The sequence below is a fragment of the Pleuronectes platessa genome, chromosome 19 (genome assembly GCF_947347685.1).
Source record: "Pleuronectes platessa chromosome 19, fPlePla1.1, whole genome shotgun sequence".
Taxonomy (NCBI): domain Eukaryota; kingdom Metazoa; phylum Chordata; class Actinopteri; order Pleuronectiformes; family Pleuronectidae; genus Pleuronectes; species Pleuronectes platessa.
The window spans coordinates 13,676,463-13,695,758 of record NC_070644.1 but is presented as its reverse complement, the minus strand read 5'-3'; the positions used below and the strand labels follow the sequence as shown (position 1 = coordinate 13,695,758).

The following is a 19,296-nucleotide window of genomic DNA, read 5'->3' as shown; positions in this document are numbered from 1 at the left end:
GTTTATAAATAGGGTTGAATGTTGTAATCATGGTTAGATAGTATCAAGGACAACAGGACATGCAGTGTGATTTTATTCATTGTTGCCTTTTCTGTTACCACTGCTTATCCAATAACCTGGATGCCCGAGATGTCCTGAACATATCATTGTGTGCAATGAAATTACATTTTAATCTTAAATTTGGGAATATGTGGTTTGACCACCATGGGTGTCAGGAGAGAGCCGATTATCAAGACTCAGCGTGCTTATTCAGAAAGCACAACAATGCTTGGGAGATTAATCTAGATTCAGTGTCTAGAGTCTAGTCGCTGAGAAATATTCAAACCATCGTAGGCTACAAAGTCAAATCTAAAGGTTAAATTTCCTCGGTCAGTTCCGGGAAAGGATGTATTTAGTTGGTGTGTTGGAGAACCGAACCCTTTTGAGTAAGCTGTCCCTTTAAGAGGATAAGCTGACACTGCCCTATGCCTATTTTAAGAAGAGACACATAGTCTTCCAAGTATTTAAAACACATGCAGATCTCCTACAGCCATGTCTGTGGGTTTAAGTGAGGTGTGCTTTCAATGTGTCATGACTGGTGAAAATACTGTGTTAAATCCAGGCCTTATATCGTTTGAAGCTCAAAGTTTTCGGTGTAAATTCATCAAAAAGATATAAAAACAAAACAATCTGCTTCAGTTTCCACAACAACAAACCATAACATGGGTGTATATTCTATTTATTTAAACACCTCAAATTCACAGACAGGTGAGAGTATTGCCAAGCACAAACCATACTGTGGAATATTACACTGACAAAACATAGACATGCAAATATGTAAGAGCTAGAAAGAAGGAAAGGCTCATGTAAATTAAACAAATACAGTACCAGCAATCTGCATGGATAAATCCTTGAATAAGCAAGTGTGCCCATGAATAATCAAAAAACACAAAGCGCAGAGGATACCTTGTTGGATTCAGTGAGCAATCCGTCAGAATGAAAGGCTGCTCATACAAAGAAAGACAGAGAGGAGGTGCATTGTCTGCCTGAGTCCAGAGAAACAGCCACACACCGTGTCCCATATGCTTTTACAATAAAGTATTGTGCAGCACATGCTATAAAAAAAATCCCTGTATAATAATAACAGTAATAGAAAAGTGCTTGTTTGACTCAGAAGGTGAAACTGTCAACCTGAATAACTATTTGTAAAAAAGGATATAAAATTGTCCTGTGCAAAATATCCAAACATGTAAAAGCACCCATTGTCACTTCATGAACAATGAACAGTAGTCAAAAAAAGAGTTATTCGCCATGCATGCAGAGAGACAGCTGTCCTGAACGAGAGAGGCCAATCCTCTGTGTGGAATATTCCAGTCTGTCAGCAGCGCGCAGAACTGGATGGCGCACCCACCGGGGAGGAGTTTTTCCTCTTTTTTTTAAACCAGGGCCTAATAATAACCATACGAGCAAATTCAAAGAGAAAAGCTTCAACTAGTGTTACATATTCACCTTTGTAACGCAAACATAACAATCGCAAGTTGGTCTCCATTGTGTAAGAGCTAAAAAGTAAAAAACAAAAATACAGGCATACTTGAGGAATGAGGGATTAAAGAGAGACAGAGATAGAAAGAGAGAGAGAGAGAGAGGGGGGTGGGGGAGCTGCCTCGTGACCTGCAAATGGAGGAATGCGCGCTCTTGGCAGCCGGAGCCGAGAGTGGAGATCAAGACAAACAGGCCTCTGACACCGGCCACGATTTGTAATGTCCTCAAACGCACTGCGCACATGCTCAAAGCGCCGTGCGTAAAGGGCACAACGCGGAGAGCCCCCTGTTTTACGCACGCGAACATACGAGTCCCCCCCCATGCCTCTGTTTTTCCAGCTCCTTCAGCAAACAAAGAGTAGAGTCGCATCTCGTGTGTTAGTTTGATGCGGCCTGCGGCGTTTGGAACACTCCATGACGGTGATCCAAAAAGAGAGAGAGAGAAAGAGAGGGGGGGGGGGGAGCAGGCGCTGAAGCTCGCTGCAGCCTCGATGGTTGTTTATCACGCAGATGGAAATCTAAAGGGGCTGCTGCTGTTACCATGGAGGAGGAGGAGGAGGGACAGGGTTCCTGGTGACCTTATATGGCGGTGTGGGGGTTCTGCAACACCATGGCAACCTGCCAGAGCGCTCGGATTACCGCCGTTGCCAGGGCGCGTCAGCCGAGCGAGCGACACTCCGACAGGCGCGTGCTGACGCGTCCTTCCTCTGAACAGCGCTCTATGCCGCGTTTATATCTTTATTTTAACTTCCTATAAAAACATGCATCGTTTAGGGAGAAAAAACAACACCCCGCCCTCCCCCCGGTGTCGCTTGGTGCAAAGACTTCACGTCGAATCACAGAGAAATGTCCTCGGAGAAAGAGCGTCTCCCCCCCCACGCACACACAAGCGAGCGAGCGAGCCTCACCCAGTTATGGCGCAGCAGCATTTCACAGCACAGTGCTCGCCTTTGTCTGCAAAGAAGCCATTTTGAGACAGAGAACAGCAGAGAAACCATTGAACAAGTGTAGCCACATCACCCAAAGGTGTCTTCGTCAAAGGGAAGCAGTGACACATGCAAGATTCCTCCCTATAAGACTCCTTTTTTTTGCTCGTTTAAGACTTGGATTACATGTTTTTGAATACTAACTGTAAGTTTACAACATCAATCCAAATATGTATAAAAATACTGGTTACATTTTTTTTCTTCTTCAACAAATAAGAGTTTTCACGATAACGTTTGAATCCACATGTGTGATCTGTCATGTTGTCTGTCCTCTGTGAGAATACTTACGTGTAAAGACATACCAGCTTGGCAGAATTAAGTGAAACAGCTCAAAATCCATCACCTCTCCAAGAAAAACAACATTTCCTTGTCTAGGTTAGTTTTTCTTTACACGATGTAGCTCAGTTAGAAATGTCGAAATGCAGGAGGTTATACGTGACTGCGATCCAGTCGTCAAGGAGAGAGGAGGGATAGTTTGCATATTGCCCACACGAGATGATGCTTGGAGATGCATGTTCGCTGGCAGAGAGGCAAATGCCAGTGATTGAAAAAAAGTTTTTTCAAAAGAGCTCTCTATCTGTCGTGCTAATGGATTCCTTCCCTTCACAGGAGACGCTCCCTCGCCCTTATTAAAGCCATTATTAGAAGATCCGAAGATGGAGCTGAAAACGTCCCTGCCCTTGCGTTTAGGCCTGTTAACTGCATTTCACCAAAGTGCTGAGGTAAATATTTTCACCCTGAGAGTTTTCCCTCCATCTGTTTCCTCTTTGGTTTAACTGCTTCTTTTTTTTTTATCGTTATAGAGACTGTTATGAGTTTTAAAAAAAAAAGGACAACCTGACTGGGCTTTGATTGTGTTTTAAATCTGCCATTGGAGCAAGGTCACCCCGTCGTTTTACACATTTGGTGCGTAAAAGCCAAATGGACGGCACGGTCCCTACACCGTGCCCGAAGTTGTCTCCCCCGTTGTGGGCCGGGTATAACTCAAGTCATCAGGGTTGTTAAGCGTTGCTGTTGTGAGAGGAAAGTAAGTCATTAATCAAAGCAGAGGGATTATCAGTCAACAGTCCAAATCGCAGGCGGCACAGTAAACTATTTTACGGAACAAAAAAAAAGGGGGCCATTAGTTATGCGTGGCCTGCTCTGTCACTATAGAGGAGCAGTGGTACTGTATATAACCTGGATGCTGTATATGTCGATATGTCAGCATGCCTGGGAACACATTTGGAATTAAAGATCAAAGTTTCTATGTAGTAACATTAAAGCCAAGAAGATAAATTGACAGTAAAAAAACATTCACTTTTAATAACAGTAACTGCATGCCTCACAATTTTTTTTACATTACTGAAAGTTCAAAAAACAATGAAATGATTATAAAAGAGTTGAACTTACTCATTGCTACTCCTATCCTACACAGGCCATAAAGTGCAATGCCAAACAAACCAGCCATTACACGTTTTGTCACTATAAAATGTGTTTTTCTTTCCTCCTCCTCTCTCTCTCTCTCTCTCTCTCTCTCCAAAACCATAAAGCTGTTTATTCACAACAATTTTGGTTTCCCTTTTCTTTTTTCACTTAAACGAAATATAAACACTATTATATTGGGTGTGCCATGGCCTAGTTAAGACAAAGGTGGATTCCAGGCAGAGGAAAAAAGGCTCAAAATGTCACATCCGGCACATTCTCTTCCTTCTTCTCAATCCTTTCACAGGATAGTTTTTAATCATAGTCCGTGAGAGATGAGGAAATCGAGTGTAAGATCCCTCTTTGGAACAAAGGAAACCCATATAGGCCACTGAGTCCTGTGTGTTTTTGTTAGGAAAATGGCTGCCGATGCCCCCTCTCTCTGCTCTGCGTTGAAGGACTCCTGATCCTCGCTTCTAATAGTGGACGGCTCCTCTGCTGCCGTGCGCTGATTGGTCCGCCGAGCCGCCGCTGTTAACCAGCCAATTGCCCGAGCACCGCAAAAACAGCAGGAGACGTCAAACAAAAAAAAAGTCCCAATAATTTTTTAAGAAATACACACGAGATATTTCAAATCCACGCTGCGATCATATCGATTTAAAAAGCGACATAAAAACACGAGCGGCTACACATCCGGGTTGGCACTACTTTTTCCCTCCTGAGTGGATTAGTGGCAGACGGGGAAGGATTTAACAACCCGCCGCATTCCTACGGTTCTTCCGCATCGTTTAAATCAACTTCGCAACATCCGATCTTCGTCATTTTTTTTAAAAACAAACATAAACATTCAGCAGTTAGCCCCACGTTAGCTCCTTTGTTAGTTCCCTCCGCAGCTAGTGTGTGTTTTATTCGCCTCCAGCGGCGGTTCACTATGTATTGACCCCTGTGTATATCTAGCTTGTGTTTGCCATCTGAGTGAACAGAGCCGGCAGATTCGCCACACACACACAAAAAAAATGTTTGAGAGGGTTTAGCGACGCACGCTTGCTGCCGCCCCCGTGATTTCCTTTTCTATACGCACTCTTCGTTTTTAACGAGTCGCCTGAAAGCTCGGTGCTTTTAAACAAACCCCCCAAAAACTGCGGTAAAGAAAAAATTATAATAAATGACAAGCGGAGGGAGAAGTAAGTTTGCGCCGAAAGTGCGCCTAGCGTCGAGGGTGGTGGGCAAGCGAGCCTGGCGGTGTATTGTGGGAGAGACAGGAGCAGCCACGGACCGGAGAGGCACACAATATGTGCTGGCTCTCGCCGAAAAGGAGGCAGTATTCTTCCGGCGAAATCATGTAATGTAAGCGGCGACTGGAGAGCGATTCGTGTCTTTTCATCAGTTCGAGAACCCCCCCTCCCCTCCCTCCCTCCTCGAGTCGGATCGGACGAACCATGTCCAAGCCCGGGGAGAGAAACAGGTTGAGCGAAGACCATGGCAGAAAGCAGAGTTCAAGTAAGCTGGTTCTTTTTTCCCTCTCTCCTCTTTCTCCAGCTTCTCCTCCTCATGCCTGGTTTCCCGTAACCGGGGGTGAGCTAGGTCCCCCCCCACCACCAACCCCCGAGCCACCGGAGCCATGCATCTGTAGCGTGTGTTTTAAAGTGTCCGCGGTGGGGGTGGTGGTGGTGGTGGTTCACGGGCTCGCAGCAGCCGTGTTTAGCGGGTTGCACTAACGGCGGCTCTCCTCTCTCCTCTCCCCCCCTCGTCGCTGCAGGTCTGGCGAACGGCATGGACGGCCACCCGGGTGTCTGCGGCTCGGCGGACAAGCGGAGTCACCACTGGAGAAGTTACAAGTTGATCATCGACCCGGCGCTGAAGAAGGGCTCGCACAAGCTGTACCGCTACGATGGACTCACTTTCAACATGCCCGTAAGTGGACCGCCGGGGGTTGAGAGGGGGACACGGCCCCGGGAGTAACCGAGGAGCCGAACCTCCTCGACCGGTCACAATGTGGCGGTGTCGCCGCTGCTGCCGCGGACATGCTCCGGCAGCATCCCCCCTTAAAAACACACAGCACGTCTGGAGTGTTGTAATCACACGACCCGACTACTTTGCAACAAGTTAGTGGAGTGTGAAGTTGTGAATGGGATGGATAACATCAGTGTAACCCCCCCTCTTCTCCCGCAGAACCCCGGGATGGGCCCGGTGGACATGGTCCGGGACCCGAGGATCGGTCGCCTCTGGACCAAGTACAAAGAGATGGATCTACCGGTGCCGAAGTTTAAGGTACATCCTCTGACAGGAGCCGGGGGGACAGGGGTCTTTTATCCCGGTGGGAGCACGGGTGCTGTCAGAAGTTGCAGACACACCCCCTCCCTCCTCTGTGGGACGACCAGTGAAAGTATGATTTGTGAGAAAACCCAAAATAAATCAGACGCATGCTCCATCTTTTAGCTGCTTCAACCGGAGTGTGTGCACGTGCGTGTTCGTTGTCACCCCTGTGGCAGGTCCCTTATCTCAGCTGTCACGACCGACCCCACCGGGTGCAACATTAACCCCCGGAGCCACTTAACGACATTAACCCCCCCCCCCCCCCCTCCATTCTTCTTCCAGATCGATGAGTGCTACATCGGCCCCGTGCCTCCCAAGGAGGTGACTTTCGCGCGGCTCAACGACAACATCAGGGAAGGATTTCTCCTGGACATGTGCAAGAAGTTCGGGGACATCGAGGAGGTGGAGATCCTGTACAATCCGAAGAACAAGAAGCACCTGGGCATCGCCAAGGTGGTGTTTGAGAGCGTGAAATGCGCGAAGGTGGCGGTGCTGTCGCTCCACAACACGTCTGTTATGGGAAACATCATCCACGTGGAGCTGGACCCGAAAGGTAAACAGTGATTCACTCGTTCGGGGGAGGAGAAGACGCATGGACTGTATTTGTCACGCGCGATCGAGCCTCGTCTCTCCTCCTCTGCGCTGACAGCTGAGCGTTGTGTGGATTATCAGGAGCGACCCCGGTCACGTTACTCGATGTATACGCGCGTTGCCTGGTGACGTGGGGGGGAAATTGAATTTGATTGAATAGTAAGGCTGCTCCCAGGAGCCCGGAGCTGTGGGAGCAGTGGGGTCCCACTGGGCCTCATTTCAGACCTGTAAACAAACACAAACCAATCAGTCACAGCCCCCTCCCCTCCGCCAGGTGTCTGATCACTCACTTTAACAGAAACTAATTTCCCAGTAAGTCAAACTGTTGTTTTTTGATTATCTGGCAAAAACATGAACTACTATCAAGACAATGTTGTTTATTTATTGTTTACCTGGCGGCACCTTTGCACCTGTGCTTATTGAATATATATAGATGTTTTATCTCGATTTATTCTTGCAACATTACTTTAACGAGTGGAGATACTGAGCGCGTTTGTGTTATCATTGTATGTCATTTAATAAACATTGACTCAGGGCAGATCATCTTTCAGATTGCCATATTTACATAATTCATATTTATTGATTTACCCTAACCCTAACACACGAGCGTAAACGGTGTTTACAAAATAGTCAGACAGGAAACTGTTGCAAGTTCACGCTGCTCCTTTTACAAATGTGTAGAAATGATCCTGTCCGATAAGCTTTATTAAACATTCACTGGCTGTATACCCGCTCTATGAACTTGGTATCTGACCCTGTCCATGTTTACTGTTGTGCAGGTGACAATCGCCTCAGGTACTTCCAGCTCCTGATGAATGGCAGCTACAATCCGATGACCCTGCCGGTGGGTGGAGAGGAGGCCAGAGACGTTTCCCCTCGTAGCCTAGCTGAGGCCATATTGGTAAGAAACAACATTCTTAATACCTTGCATGTAATGGTAGTTGGATATTAATGTGTTTTAGCGCAGTCTTAGTTAAACATTATTGTGCACATGTGATTATTTAATTGTTGTGTTACCTTTTCGAACTGAACCAATTAACCAGTCTGAGCTGCCATACTTATCTGTAATCCATTTCACTGGGGCAGCAGGTGGTGGAGTAGAGCAGAGGGAATGTCATCCAGACCCTTGGCTGTGGACTGACATCACAAAGCCACTGAAATATGTACTTTGGCCTCGTAACATGAGCTCACCCAGGCATTGTGCCTAGATACTCTTATCCACCAGTTTGACCTTTGACATCCTGCAGGTGTATTCTGTGAAACGCACCTATTGGTAACTTAGGGGAAATTCTCCCACTATTATCCATGCCTGAACTAATACAGCTGTACGATAGGTTCTAAGGTGCAGCATGGAGACAGTGGTAGAGGTTTGTTCTGCCTGTGACTTGTCCTGATCCTGTTCTTCTCTTCCAAAGGCCTGCGAGCCCATCCGCAGGTTGTCAGAGAACAGCGTGTCGACCGGGGGAGCGGCGTTACCACCCAGCAGCTCCTCCACTCCTCTGTCACAGGATGCGGGCTTCTCCAGCCTAAGGCAGGACACGCCCCAGTCCCAGGGAACCCCTCTTACCCCACGCCAGTCAACTACGCCCTTTTCTCAAGACTCCAATTACTCCAGTCGGCAGTCCACGCCTGCGTACCAGTCCAGCCGACCCGAGAGCTCGGGAGGCTACAAGTCCCGGAGACACGAGAGTAAGTTCCAGGATGCGTACAACCGCAGACCGGAGAGGCCTCAGTACCGAGGCAACATGTACCGAGGTTCAGGATCGGAACAGGCTCCCTTCAAACAGCAGCAATACACCCCACCTGAACCTCCACCTTCCACCCCGTCTTTCACAGCGCCTCCCCCGGCTACGCCCACCTTCAAGTCCAACTTCTCGCCCTACCAGGCTCCGCCGCTCCCTGCGTTCCCCCCGTCAGAACCTGCTTTTCATCAGCCCCCGCAGAGGGAGGGCGATTACCTCCGACCACCGCAGCCGCCGCCACCGCCGGCTGACTCTGACTTCATGCCCGGCAAGGAGAGACCAGAAACGCCTCCGATTCCCGAGCCCCCACCCGAGCCCGCGGGCCAGCCGACCACCCCTCCTCCTCAAACGCCAGAACGCTGCCCCTCCCCTGGCTCCCCCGCGCTGGATCCAGAGCGCAATAGCCTGGACTCCCGCATTGAGATGCTCCTCAAAGAGAAACGGACAAAACTTTTGCCTTTCCTCGAGGAGCGAGAATCGGACACTGAGGTGCTAATGGAGGGAAGTCCGATTTCCTCCTCGTCCTCTCAGCTATCCCCAATTCCCCCTTACGCCGGCGGCTCTCACGGTGGGCTGCAAAACTCCCGTCCTCCCAGCACAGGCCTGGAGGACATCAGTCCGACCCCGCTGCCGGACTCTGATGACGAGGAGCCGATTCCGGGAACTGCCCCTCTGGTCAAGAAAATCACTTCTCCTGTCCACGAGCAGATGAGCACCAATGACCTGCAAGATGGACAGTTTCGAGGCCACACTCCCACTGATAACATGGAAACGGTAAGACACAGTGTTCAATGATACAAGAGTAAATACAGCTTGTTTATTACACTTTTAAAGGGACTAAAATTATTGTTTTGATAGTTGTTGAGGTGCTGGTGTTTACATAGAGCTATGAATGACAGTTACTAAGAGGACACAGGAAGTGAGGTTTAGTTTCAGTGCGAGGTTGTAGTAGTAAACTTTCCCTTTTGTGTGTTTCTACGGTTTCACAGTAGCGGCACCACAGAGAAAGTTGTTTGCTGTTGTCAGTTTTTGTGCAAAGAATGAAAATAATCCTCAAAGAAACAGTAAAAGTAGTTTTTTAAAGTTCAAAAGTTTCATTGAAGCTCAAATAAAATCCGTGAAATGTCCTGTCTGCACGAGTAAAGGTGCTGGAAAATGAAATGGTTAATGCAAAGCTCACAAATACCTTCACATTCCCGTGAAACTGAGCTCCTGGTTTGTAGAGTTACACATCTGGCGCGTGATGGTGTACTTCTCCACTTGCTGCCGTTCTCTTTCAAAGAGAAATAAGAGCCATTCTGCTGTTGGGAATTGCACACTCTCGTTTCCTCTTTCTAACACTCGCCGCACTCGGAGGAAAACACAGTTTGGTCGTTGGGCCCCATTCATCACCGCATTTCCTGGCTTTTTTTCGCCGGGGCTGATAGTGAGGATTGGCTGCAGCATCTCTGCTCTCACATTTCAAGTTATCACAAAGCAAACAGTGCAAACAGGTCATTTGAGTAACGAGTCCACTCCCATGCTGAGTAACCTCTGCTTAGTTTCACCATTAAAACAGTTTGTGACGGATAAGTCTTTTCTAGTATTGAACACCAGGGAAGAGAGTTCTGTTATGTTTAAGTCTTTCATTCACATTTGCTGATATCGGTTTAAGGACTATGTAATTTGGTATTTGAACAAACAACTTTGTTTTGAAACATGCTGACCAACGACTTGGGTCACATGTGTTTGACCGCGCTCTTGCGCATTTAAATGTGTGATGCTCTTATTGTGGAAGTTTGTCAGGGGATCAAACCTCAATCAACAGCTACAGTGAAATGTTTGCTCAGTCAAATCCTTTATCTTACTCTTTAAAAAGTGAATCCCCTATTTTGACTTGATCTATTTATGCAAAGCTCTTCGATGGCTGCTTGTGTACAAACGGTATTTTAAGAACTGTTCATATTCGCCAAAAAACATTTCCTTGACTATGCAACAAAAATTATATATTATATTGTCTCAGCACCAGTATGGAAAATTATTTGATTTACCAAACCATCATACTTTTACATTCATTCTAAGGTTAAATATTTAGACGTGACAAAACAATCTAAACTAAAGCTCCACTAATTAGCTGTTACCTGAGCTTTACATCCACTCTGTGCCTTTGACCACCAATGTCTCCCTCAAAATAAGAAAAATAACAGTATATTAAATGGAAGTTAAAGTTTGATTGGAAAAAACTTACATTTTGTTATTGTGCTTACGAAGCTTATAATGTCGTTGAATGTCCAGAAAGTTAGTTTTTTGCTGAGAAGTGTGATGAGTTGACACAGACTGACCCGTAAGTAGTTGGTGTTTGCACAGTTTTCCCCGGAGAGGAATAAAGTCAGATGATTGTTCTCGTGTGTAACCTGTGAACAAAGTGAGGATCTCTTAGCATAGTCCTGACAGGCTGTCCTCCTTTTCCACACAGTGTCATCAGTCGTCAGGTGAAGACATGGAAATCTCGGACGATGAGATGCCCGGGACTCCGACTAACAGCGGCGAATGTGACAAGGGCATCGTGGTCAACTCCGCAGTGTCCCCGATGCAGACCATCACCCTCCACACCCCCGGCTTCCACCCTATGCCGCACCAGGCCGCCTTCACGATCCCGCATCACCAACTGTCCCTTCACGCTGCCGTGCAGGGGCATCCCGCTCACCTGGCCGGTCATCCCGGAGTGCCTCACCATATGCTTCAACACCTGGGTCCCTACCCTCATAACATGATGCCACTGGTGCAAATGGAGCTGATGAACTGCCTGCGCTGGGAGCAGTGGAGCAACGTGCCCATGTCGTTCCAGATGCAGCAGCAGATGTTGAGTCGCATCGCTCAGACTAGAGGCCCCTATCCCTATCCGCACTTTATGGACAGTGGTGCATCGGGGCAGTTTGCCGGGCCCTACGCACCCCAGTCTCTCGGGGCTACGCCCACCAGCGGCAGTGCAGTGGCACCTGGACAGCAGTGGCAGCAAACCAGCGTACCAAAGTTCAACCCCACTGTTCCTCCTCCTGGATACGAGGGCAAAAAGGAGGATCCACACAAGGCCACTGTCGACGGCGTTCTACTGGTCATCGTCAAAGAGCTGAAGGCCATCATGAAGAGGGACCTCAACCGCAAGATGGTGGAGGTGGTGGCTTTCAGAGCCTTCGATGACTGGTGGGATAAGAAGGAACTCTCGGCAAAGGTGAGTCTTTCACCTTTGAGCTCACATCTCCACATATCTGTTTTTATAAGTATCAATTAAATGTCAATCATCTTGAAAAGCGACTTTTATTTAACTTTACCAGAGACTGAATTTTGTTTTGTGGTTTTCCTCAGACATCTTTGACTCCAGTGAAGGGCACAGAGGGGAAAGAAGAAGAAAGACCCAAACCCAAAGAGACCATTGGTTCGAGTCTGCTGGAGAACTGGAACAAGGTCGAGGGACTGGGCTATGAGGGAATGGGCCTGGGAATCAGTTTGCGTGGAGCCATCCGTCTTCCCTCCTTCAAGGTACACACTTAAACTCTTATTTTAGAAAGCGTGGATAGAGAGGAAGTGTCTTTACTCTCAGTCTGTTGCACTCCACTGGTGTTTAATGGTCCCATGATGTTTTCAGGTGAAAAGGAAGGACCCACCAGAGGCTGCATCAGCAGGCGACAGTAAACGAGCCCGACCCTCCACTCCAGTCGATGACGAGCTGGAGGATGAAGGTGCCCCTCTTTTTTCAATGAGGCAAAACAACAGCAAATACATGCAGTGCTGAGGTTTCTCCTCTAAAACGAATGTTTGTTCATTTCTGTCAGACCGGGATCGAGACCCAGCCGAGCTCCCCTTGGACGATTCCAAAACGGACAGCGACGGCATGTCTGCAAAGAGACGGCACGCACGGCCGCTGGAACTGGACAGCGAGGGAGAGGAGGAGGTGGACACGTCCGGGAAGGAGGAGTCGTCGTTGTCGGACAGGCCGGATGAGGTTAGAGACAGGCTGTCGTCGGGCAAAGTAAGCTTTCTCCAAAACCACCACTCGTTGTATTTGCTGATTACCAGTGCATCTTTGTAATAATATATCTAATCATCTCTCAGGAGAGTGGTGATGATGAGGGTGACGATGAAGACTCATCCAGCGAGAGCGCCTCCTCGGATTCGTCTGATGATGGTACTTTAATTATCTGACAACAGAAGTAGATTCATCTATGAAGTACATTCCCTGGAACTCACAATGATTCTTTGCCCCTGTTTATTGCAGAAGCCGAGAGTTCTGCTTCGTCCAAGGTCGGCTCGGACTCCTCGGCAGAGAGCTCAGACTCGTCCGAGAACGAGTTGAGCTCAGAAGAGGAGGAAGATGAGAAGGAGGAAGTGGAGACAGTCGGTGAAGAGGATGAAGTCAAAGGGGCTGTGACGTCCACGACCTCCTCGTCCTCGTCGTCCTCATCGTCTGATGAAGAGGCAGAGGCCAAGCCCCCGAGCCCCCCTGCAGGACCTGTCCTAGAAGTCAAGGAGGAGAAACAAAGCCAGGAGGTGTTCAGCAGCAAGATCAAACGCAGACCTCCGAGTCCTGTGGAGGAGAAAGTGGACCTGAAGCCGCCTTCACCTAAAGAACCAGGTAAATATCTTTAACAGCTTCTGTAGAGATCATGTGGAACATTAAAACAAATGTATTTATTATATTGATCTTTTCTTGTCTTGTAGTCAAAGAGCGAGACGTTAAAGACGGCCTCCTCCCCGTAGTGAAGTCTGAACCTCAGGAGCCTGTAGCCAGCCTTCGGCCGCCCACGCCCACAGGCACGGCGCCCGACAGCGACCAGGAGGCGAAAGCCAAAGGTAAACCAGACGCCAGGGAAGTAGCCCGCACCCCCGGTCGATTACCCCCACCCCACTTAGATCCACCTGTCCCCAAACCCGTCTCCACATCGTTAATGCACCTCCCTCTCCCTCCTCACCCTGCGATAGAAGGTCGCTCCCTCCTTCATCCTCCCCCCGGTCCCCTGCCTGACCTCCCACAGCGGCCCAGGCTCCCCACAGATGAGGACATCCCTCGTACACCGGGTAGGGATCTGATGGAGCGTGCCCGCAGTCTGGGGAAGTCCCAGAGCACGGACACAGTGCCCAACACACCGGGTAGTGACGCCCCTCTTACAGGCAGTAGCCTGTTGCTTAGCTCCCCCCACATCCCCGGTAGCCCCTTCTCCTACCCCGCTCAGTCCCCTGTCCTCAGTGCTGGAGTCCCCCGAACCCCAGGAAGAGACCTCACCTTCACCCCTGTCTTCCCTGACCCCACAGCACTATCTCTTAATAGGAAAGTGTCCTCTGAGAGCCTGGACGATAGACCAGTTTTTAAGGAGCCGCCCATTAGTGCACTGCCTAACCTAACCCTCTCCACTGGCACAGAGCTCTCAGCTAGTGTCCCTGAAGATCTGCCTGCTGGTCTCACTGTAGACGTCCCTGTGCCATCAGACACCGCTGCTTCCAAGAAGAAAACTGGACGAACCAAAGGCAAAAAGGGGCCGGAGTGTTTGGAGTCCGAGTCCACCCCGTTGCCTCATGACGCACACCTCGGAGATCTATCCACGCAAATCAAGTCGGCCAGGTCTCCCGACCACCCGAGTCTGGACTTCCGGGAAGGAGACGTCAAGCCTCACACGGTGCTGCCCGCCGAAGACGGCTTCCTGTCCTACGAGGACGAGGCGCCTGTGGTCGTGAAGCCGCCTCGGAAGGCGCGGCGGCGCTGGGAGGAGCTGCTGCTCAACAGCCTGTCCCCCGTCGCCACGCCGCCTCGGCCGTACTTCAAGCGCCGCTCTGACTTCGAGGAGATGACCATCCTGTACGACATCTGGAACGAGGGCATAGACGAGGAGGACGTCCGGCTGCTGCAGATCACCTACGACAAGATGCTCCAGCAGGACAACGGCAACGACTGGCTCAACGACACACTCTGGGTCGGCCATCCTTATATCCTTTACTGCTCAAAGTCTATTATTTATGAAGTTGATCTGTTTGTAGATGTTACTTTTCCAAACAAAGTTTTCCCGTTAAGGAAAGAGAAATCGTTTGAGGAGTTCAGCTCAGTTAGAAATTGTCATATTTGTCTTTTTAAAGCTGTGTTGTACCCTGTGTATCAACTAGCAGCCCCCTCTGGTGGTGAAACGGTGGAACTGGGATTAACTACCCCCAGTTTCTGTTTTACATTTACATTTACATTTGTCATTTAGCTGAGGCTTTTATCCAAAGCGACTTACAATAAGTGCATTCAACCCCGAAGGTACAAACCCAGAACAACAAGAATTAACAAAGTGCAATTTCTTCAAAAATAAAACAAAACTACAAAGTGCTATATGTGGGCTTACATGTCTGTTGAGTGTTAGAAGTGTTTTAGGTTCAAAGCCTTTTCAGTTTCTCCCTTGACCCCCCCCCGCACCTACCAACATCCCTGGAGTGAAGAAGAAGAGGCGAGACGACGGCATGAGGGATCACATGACCGGCTGCGCCCGGAGCGAAGGCTACTACAAGATCGACAAGAAGGACAAGATCAAGTATCTTCAGAGCACCAAGCTGCAGCTGGAGGAGCCGCCGGTCGACACCCAGGTGGGCGGGGCGTGACGGATTGTGAAGTCACATGACAACGTGTATGTGCGACGCATTAACCTCAAACTCTGTGTTCTCTGTTCAGGGGATGAGTATTCCTCCACAGGTCCACGCCTCCACCAGATCCGGCTCGGAGCGGCGGTCAGAGCAGCGGCGTCTGCTCTCCTCCTTCGCCTGCGACAGTGACCTGCTGAAGTTCAACCAGCTGAAGGTAAATGTTTGATTCACCCTGGATTGGATTTGATAAAAAAGATATGACAAGACGAGAACAACAAACAGACAGCTGCTAATCTTTTGTTGTAATCACAAAAAGTCAGCTGTGGGATTTGATTTTCAAAACTCGAAACTATAACAATAACTTTTCTCCCACGTGTCTCGTTCAGTTCCGTAAGAAGAGGATCCAATTCCGTAGGTCGCACATCCACGACTGGGGTCTGTTCGCCATGGAGCCCATCGCTGCGGATGAAATGGTGATCGAGTACGTCGGACAGAACATCAGACAGGTGAGAGGCCGTTGATCTGAAGTGTTTCTCTGTGCTTCTGTGAACTGACTCTGAAAGGGCCTTGGTAACTTCATGTATAGACGTAGTGCATGTTTGCTTTATCGGGTCAACCCCTTAGAATCTTTGAGTCATAATCGGACTTCCTTTGATTCACAACAGCCTCATGATCAATAAATCAAACTGATGGTAACAATCAACTAAGCGTGACGCTGATTTGGCTCCTAAGGATCAAACCTATTGAAGTGTTGACAAGTAGCAGGACAATTGAGTTCATGAGCTTCATTTCATTTCGTTAAAGTCATTGGGACAATTGATGATCATTAGATTAGAGAGTTCCTGTATTTCTCTCTGCTTCCCTTCATTTCCCAGATAAAACAATCGGTTTCCTTTTTTTAAAGTTTTCCAACGTCTAACAGTTACCGCTCCTCATTTCCAGGTGATCGCGGACATGCGGGAGAAGCGCTACGAGGAGGAGGGCATCGGCAGCAGCTACATGTTCCGAGTCGACCACGACACCATCATCGACGCCACCAAGTGTGGCAACTTCGCCCGTTTCATCAACCACAGCTGCAATGTGAGTCAACTGATAACAACTTCATGATCACTGGTGGAAAGTACATCAAGTAAAATTAACTTGTATTTAACTTAAGTATTTTTCATTTACTCGATACTGTTCTTTTTACCTAGGGTAACTTCAATAGTTACTGAGAACTTTCTGATTATTTTTCACACTAAACATGTGCAGCTTTTTGTCAAAAAGTCAGTTCAGTCATGAAGTTGCTTTATTTTTTATTAAAGAAGTGTATCAAGATACTTGCCATCATTCAAAAGAAAAATATAAAAATTTAGATATAAATGTATATATATAAAAAATATTAGAATGTTATTACTCTATGGTTCTTAGGACATTTAAACAAAAGTCTTTTTCAGGTGAGATGTTTTTGCAGAATAAACTACAAATTACCATTTCACAAAAAATATTTACAAACTTTTCAAACAACTGCAACTAAATGCTGCTCACTCATTCATGCATCAGTAAAAAGAAAACTATAAGTGATCAGCCTGCATAATTAGAACTTTTACGTTGTGACACTTTTTGAATTCACGATGCTAAATAGTGTATTATAGAAGTATTTTTAACATTATTCTATTACTTAAGGAGATTATCTGTATATTTATTCCACTCCAAACCGTACAACAACCATGAGGTATTCATGTTTATACCTCTGTGTTCTCTTTCAGCCGAACTGCTACGCGAAGGTCATCACCGTGGAGGCTCAGAAGAAGATCGTGATCTACTCCCGGCAGCCGATCAACGTCAACGAGGAGGTCACCTACGACTACAAGTTCCCCATCGAGGACGAGAAGATCCCCTGTTTGTGTGGGGCGGAGAACTGCAGAGGAACGCTCAATTAACCTTTGGTCGACGGCAGGACGGAAAGAGAGAGTGTCGGGGGGGGGGCCGCGGTGCAGACTCCACGACGAGGAGGAGGAGGAGGAGGAGGAGGAGGAGGAAGAGGAAGAGGAGGTGAAGTAGGGGAGGTTTTGCTCGGGAGCGAAACCTGCGACCGGCCTGGAGAAAGTTTCAGCTACCTGTACGGAACTCTTCACATATTTAACTCTAGATTGTTTACGAATTATGGTGCTCTTGAAATTGAAAAGTGCATAGTTTTTTACGAATGCCAGTGACCCCCGAATTTACAGAAGACTTGACATTCCCTCCCCACCCAGCCCCCCCCTCCTCTCAGCGATTTCAGTATTGAGTCCTGGTTTGTACAGTTTTACACTTTGTTTGTTTTGTTTTGTTTTTCTTCTCATTTGTCTCATAAGCTTTACGTACACCACACGTGATCCAGACTCACATCGATCAGCTGCTTACTAACACTGTTGAGACGCACAAGCCCCCCAGGGAAAACACCGCCTCTCTGTGAGGGGTGGGGGGGAAGCCACTGAATGAAGCCCCCGCATTCTCGCTCCTACCTCCTCCTGAAATTAATCAAACTGATGAAATGGAAAAAAAATCATGAAATCCTGCCACAGGAATCTGGACATTATGGGAAATCCCCCCTTTCACCAGCCAATGACGGATCGTGCTGCTTCCTGTCGGTTTATGCAAAAGTTAAAGACGACGTGAAGAATTTGTATTAAGGATATTCCAGTGTTTTCCAACTTTAGTTCAGAGGGCTTACCTCTGACTTGTTTCCTTCAAAGACACTATTTGTGTTTGTGTGTCTGAGAGTGAGAATGCGTGTGTGTGTGTGTGTCCAGCTTCTGATTCAAAGTATTTATCATGACCTCTTGAGAGTATGTGAGTGCACCGCCCCCTGTAGGCCACAGCGCAGAAGGCCGACCAATCATGGAGAGCAAATAAAGTAAAATTCAAATCGAACCCAGCATCCACTGGGCAACGTCTGGAAATACTTCAGCTTTGGAAGAAAGAGTTGTATTCTCGTTTTCTAAGTGCCATACGAATGCGCGGCGGGCGGGCGAGTCACCTGCAGGCGTGGCCACGTGCACAGAGCTGCTGCCTAACTCTCTCTGTTGGACGGTGAGGACACTTGTGACTCTGCCAGTGTTTCATGTTCCCCGGTGTTCCCACGACTCTGCGGACGTCAGAGGGTCGTTCATCCTTTATAACGTCGTTCAGATAGAAACTGAATATCTGTGAATGCACTTCTGCTTTACGCCCTCTTCCACACGCCCACTCCCCCCCCCCCACACTCCCCTCGAGACCAAGTCAGTCATCGCTTTTCATTCAGTTTGATCCGTGGTGGAGATTTCCTCGTTCTGTCTTTTCCAATCCGTGATGTTTATATTGTATATGATTACTTGTACAGAAGATCTAAAACTTTTTTTATCTTCACAGGGTTAACACTTTTAAGACGCATCGTTCGCTTTCTCTCTCTTCTCTTTATAAAACAAAAGACTGAGTATTTAAAAACAATTTTCAGGGATCAGTTAAAAGGAAATCTGAGGGTTTCAAAGGTTGTTTATTTAAAGACAAGGTCCCCTGTGTACAGGAAACAAAAAGTCTCCGGCTCCCTTTTGGAAAGATTGTTTCTTGTAGAAACGTCTTCATTTTCTGCCCATTTTTGCTTTGTAATCCTGAAATGTGTAAATACTGTAACTGTGAATACGATATAAATATATATATTTTTGTTCCCTGGGATTTGCTACGCCAACACAGCTCAGAGGTGGATGTATCATAACGGGGCGGGCGCTGAGCTGGTAGCAGGAAATTCAGCTTGTGTCAAGCTTTGTTTTTTTATTTTCTGTTGTAAATTCTATGAAAAGTTGTTGAGTGGTGTGGAGAAAAAAAAGGTGCAGAATCGGCATGGGAGGGGGATTGAAGCATCGGCTCGTCTCATGTCTATTTATTACACGACAAATGTATGAAAAGGAAAAATAGTGGAAATAAAGCGATTTTGCATACATCCATAAACAGCTTGTTTGTTTTGTTTGATCGAACCAACAGTGTCCGACTGCTGCAGAGTTTTCATGAATGAAAACAGTCGACAGCAGCTGATCAGACAAATGACTCAGTGTCAGGTCAGTTTGATCAGGAGCAGGTCATGTGACCCCACCCCCCTCGGACAAACTCTGAATGGCAGGATGGAGAGAAGGGATGGAGGGAGAGATGATG

The 19,296-nt window shown here is 47.7% G+C and overlaps 1 protein-coding gene across 3 annotated transcripts; it reads left to right on the top strand.

Annotated features, from left to right (window-relative positions):
* The first annotated feature begins 2,365 nt into the window (after positions 1-2,365).
* Positions 2,366-19,095, top strand: setd1ba (SET domain containing 1B, histone lysine methyltransferase a). Of its 3 annotated transcripts, none has more exons than XM_053411844.1 (19): positions 2,366-2,651; positions 3,116-5,410; positions 5,670-5,824; positions 6,083-6,181; positions 6,509-6,779; positions 7,597-7,718; positions 8,233-9,333; positions 11,015-11,770; positions 11,905-12,078; positions 12,185-12,278; positions 12,372-12,568; positions 12,652-12,724; positions 12,815-13,171; positions 13,258-14,517; positions 14,984-15,150; positions 15,236-15,361; positions 15,534-15,653; positions 16,090-16,227; positions 16,896-19,095. In XM_053411844.1, exons 2-19 carry the CDS (start codon positions 5,350-5,352, stop codon positions 17,067-17,069), a joined length of 5,445 nt encoding a protein of 1,814 aa, XP_053267819.1. In that variant the 5' UTR covers positions 2,366-2,651; positions 3,116-5,349; the 3' UTR covers positions 17,070-19,095. The 3 variants fall into 3 exon arrangements, with proteins under 3 accessions (XP_053267819.1, XP_053267821.1, XP_053267820.1); XM_053411846.1 differs by having other exon boundaries at positions 2,366-2,881; XM_053411845.1 differs by having other exon boundaries at positions 2,366-5,410.
* Positions 19,096-19,296: the final 201 nt, after the last annotated feature.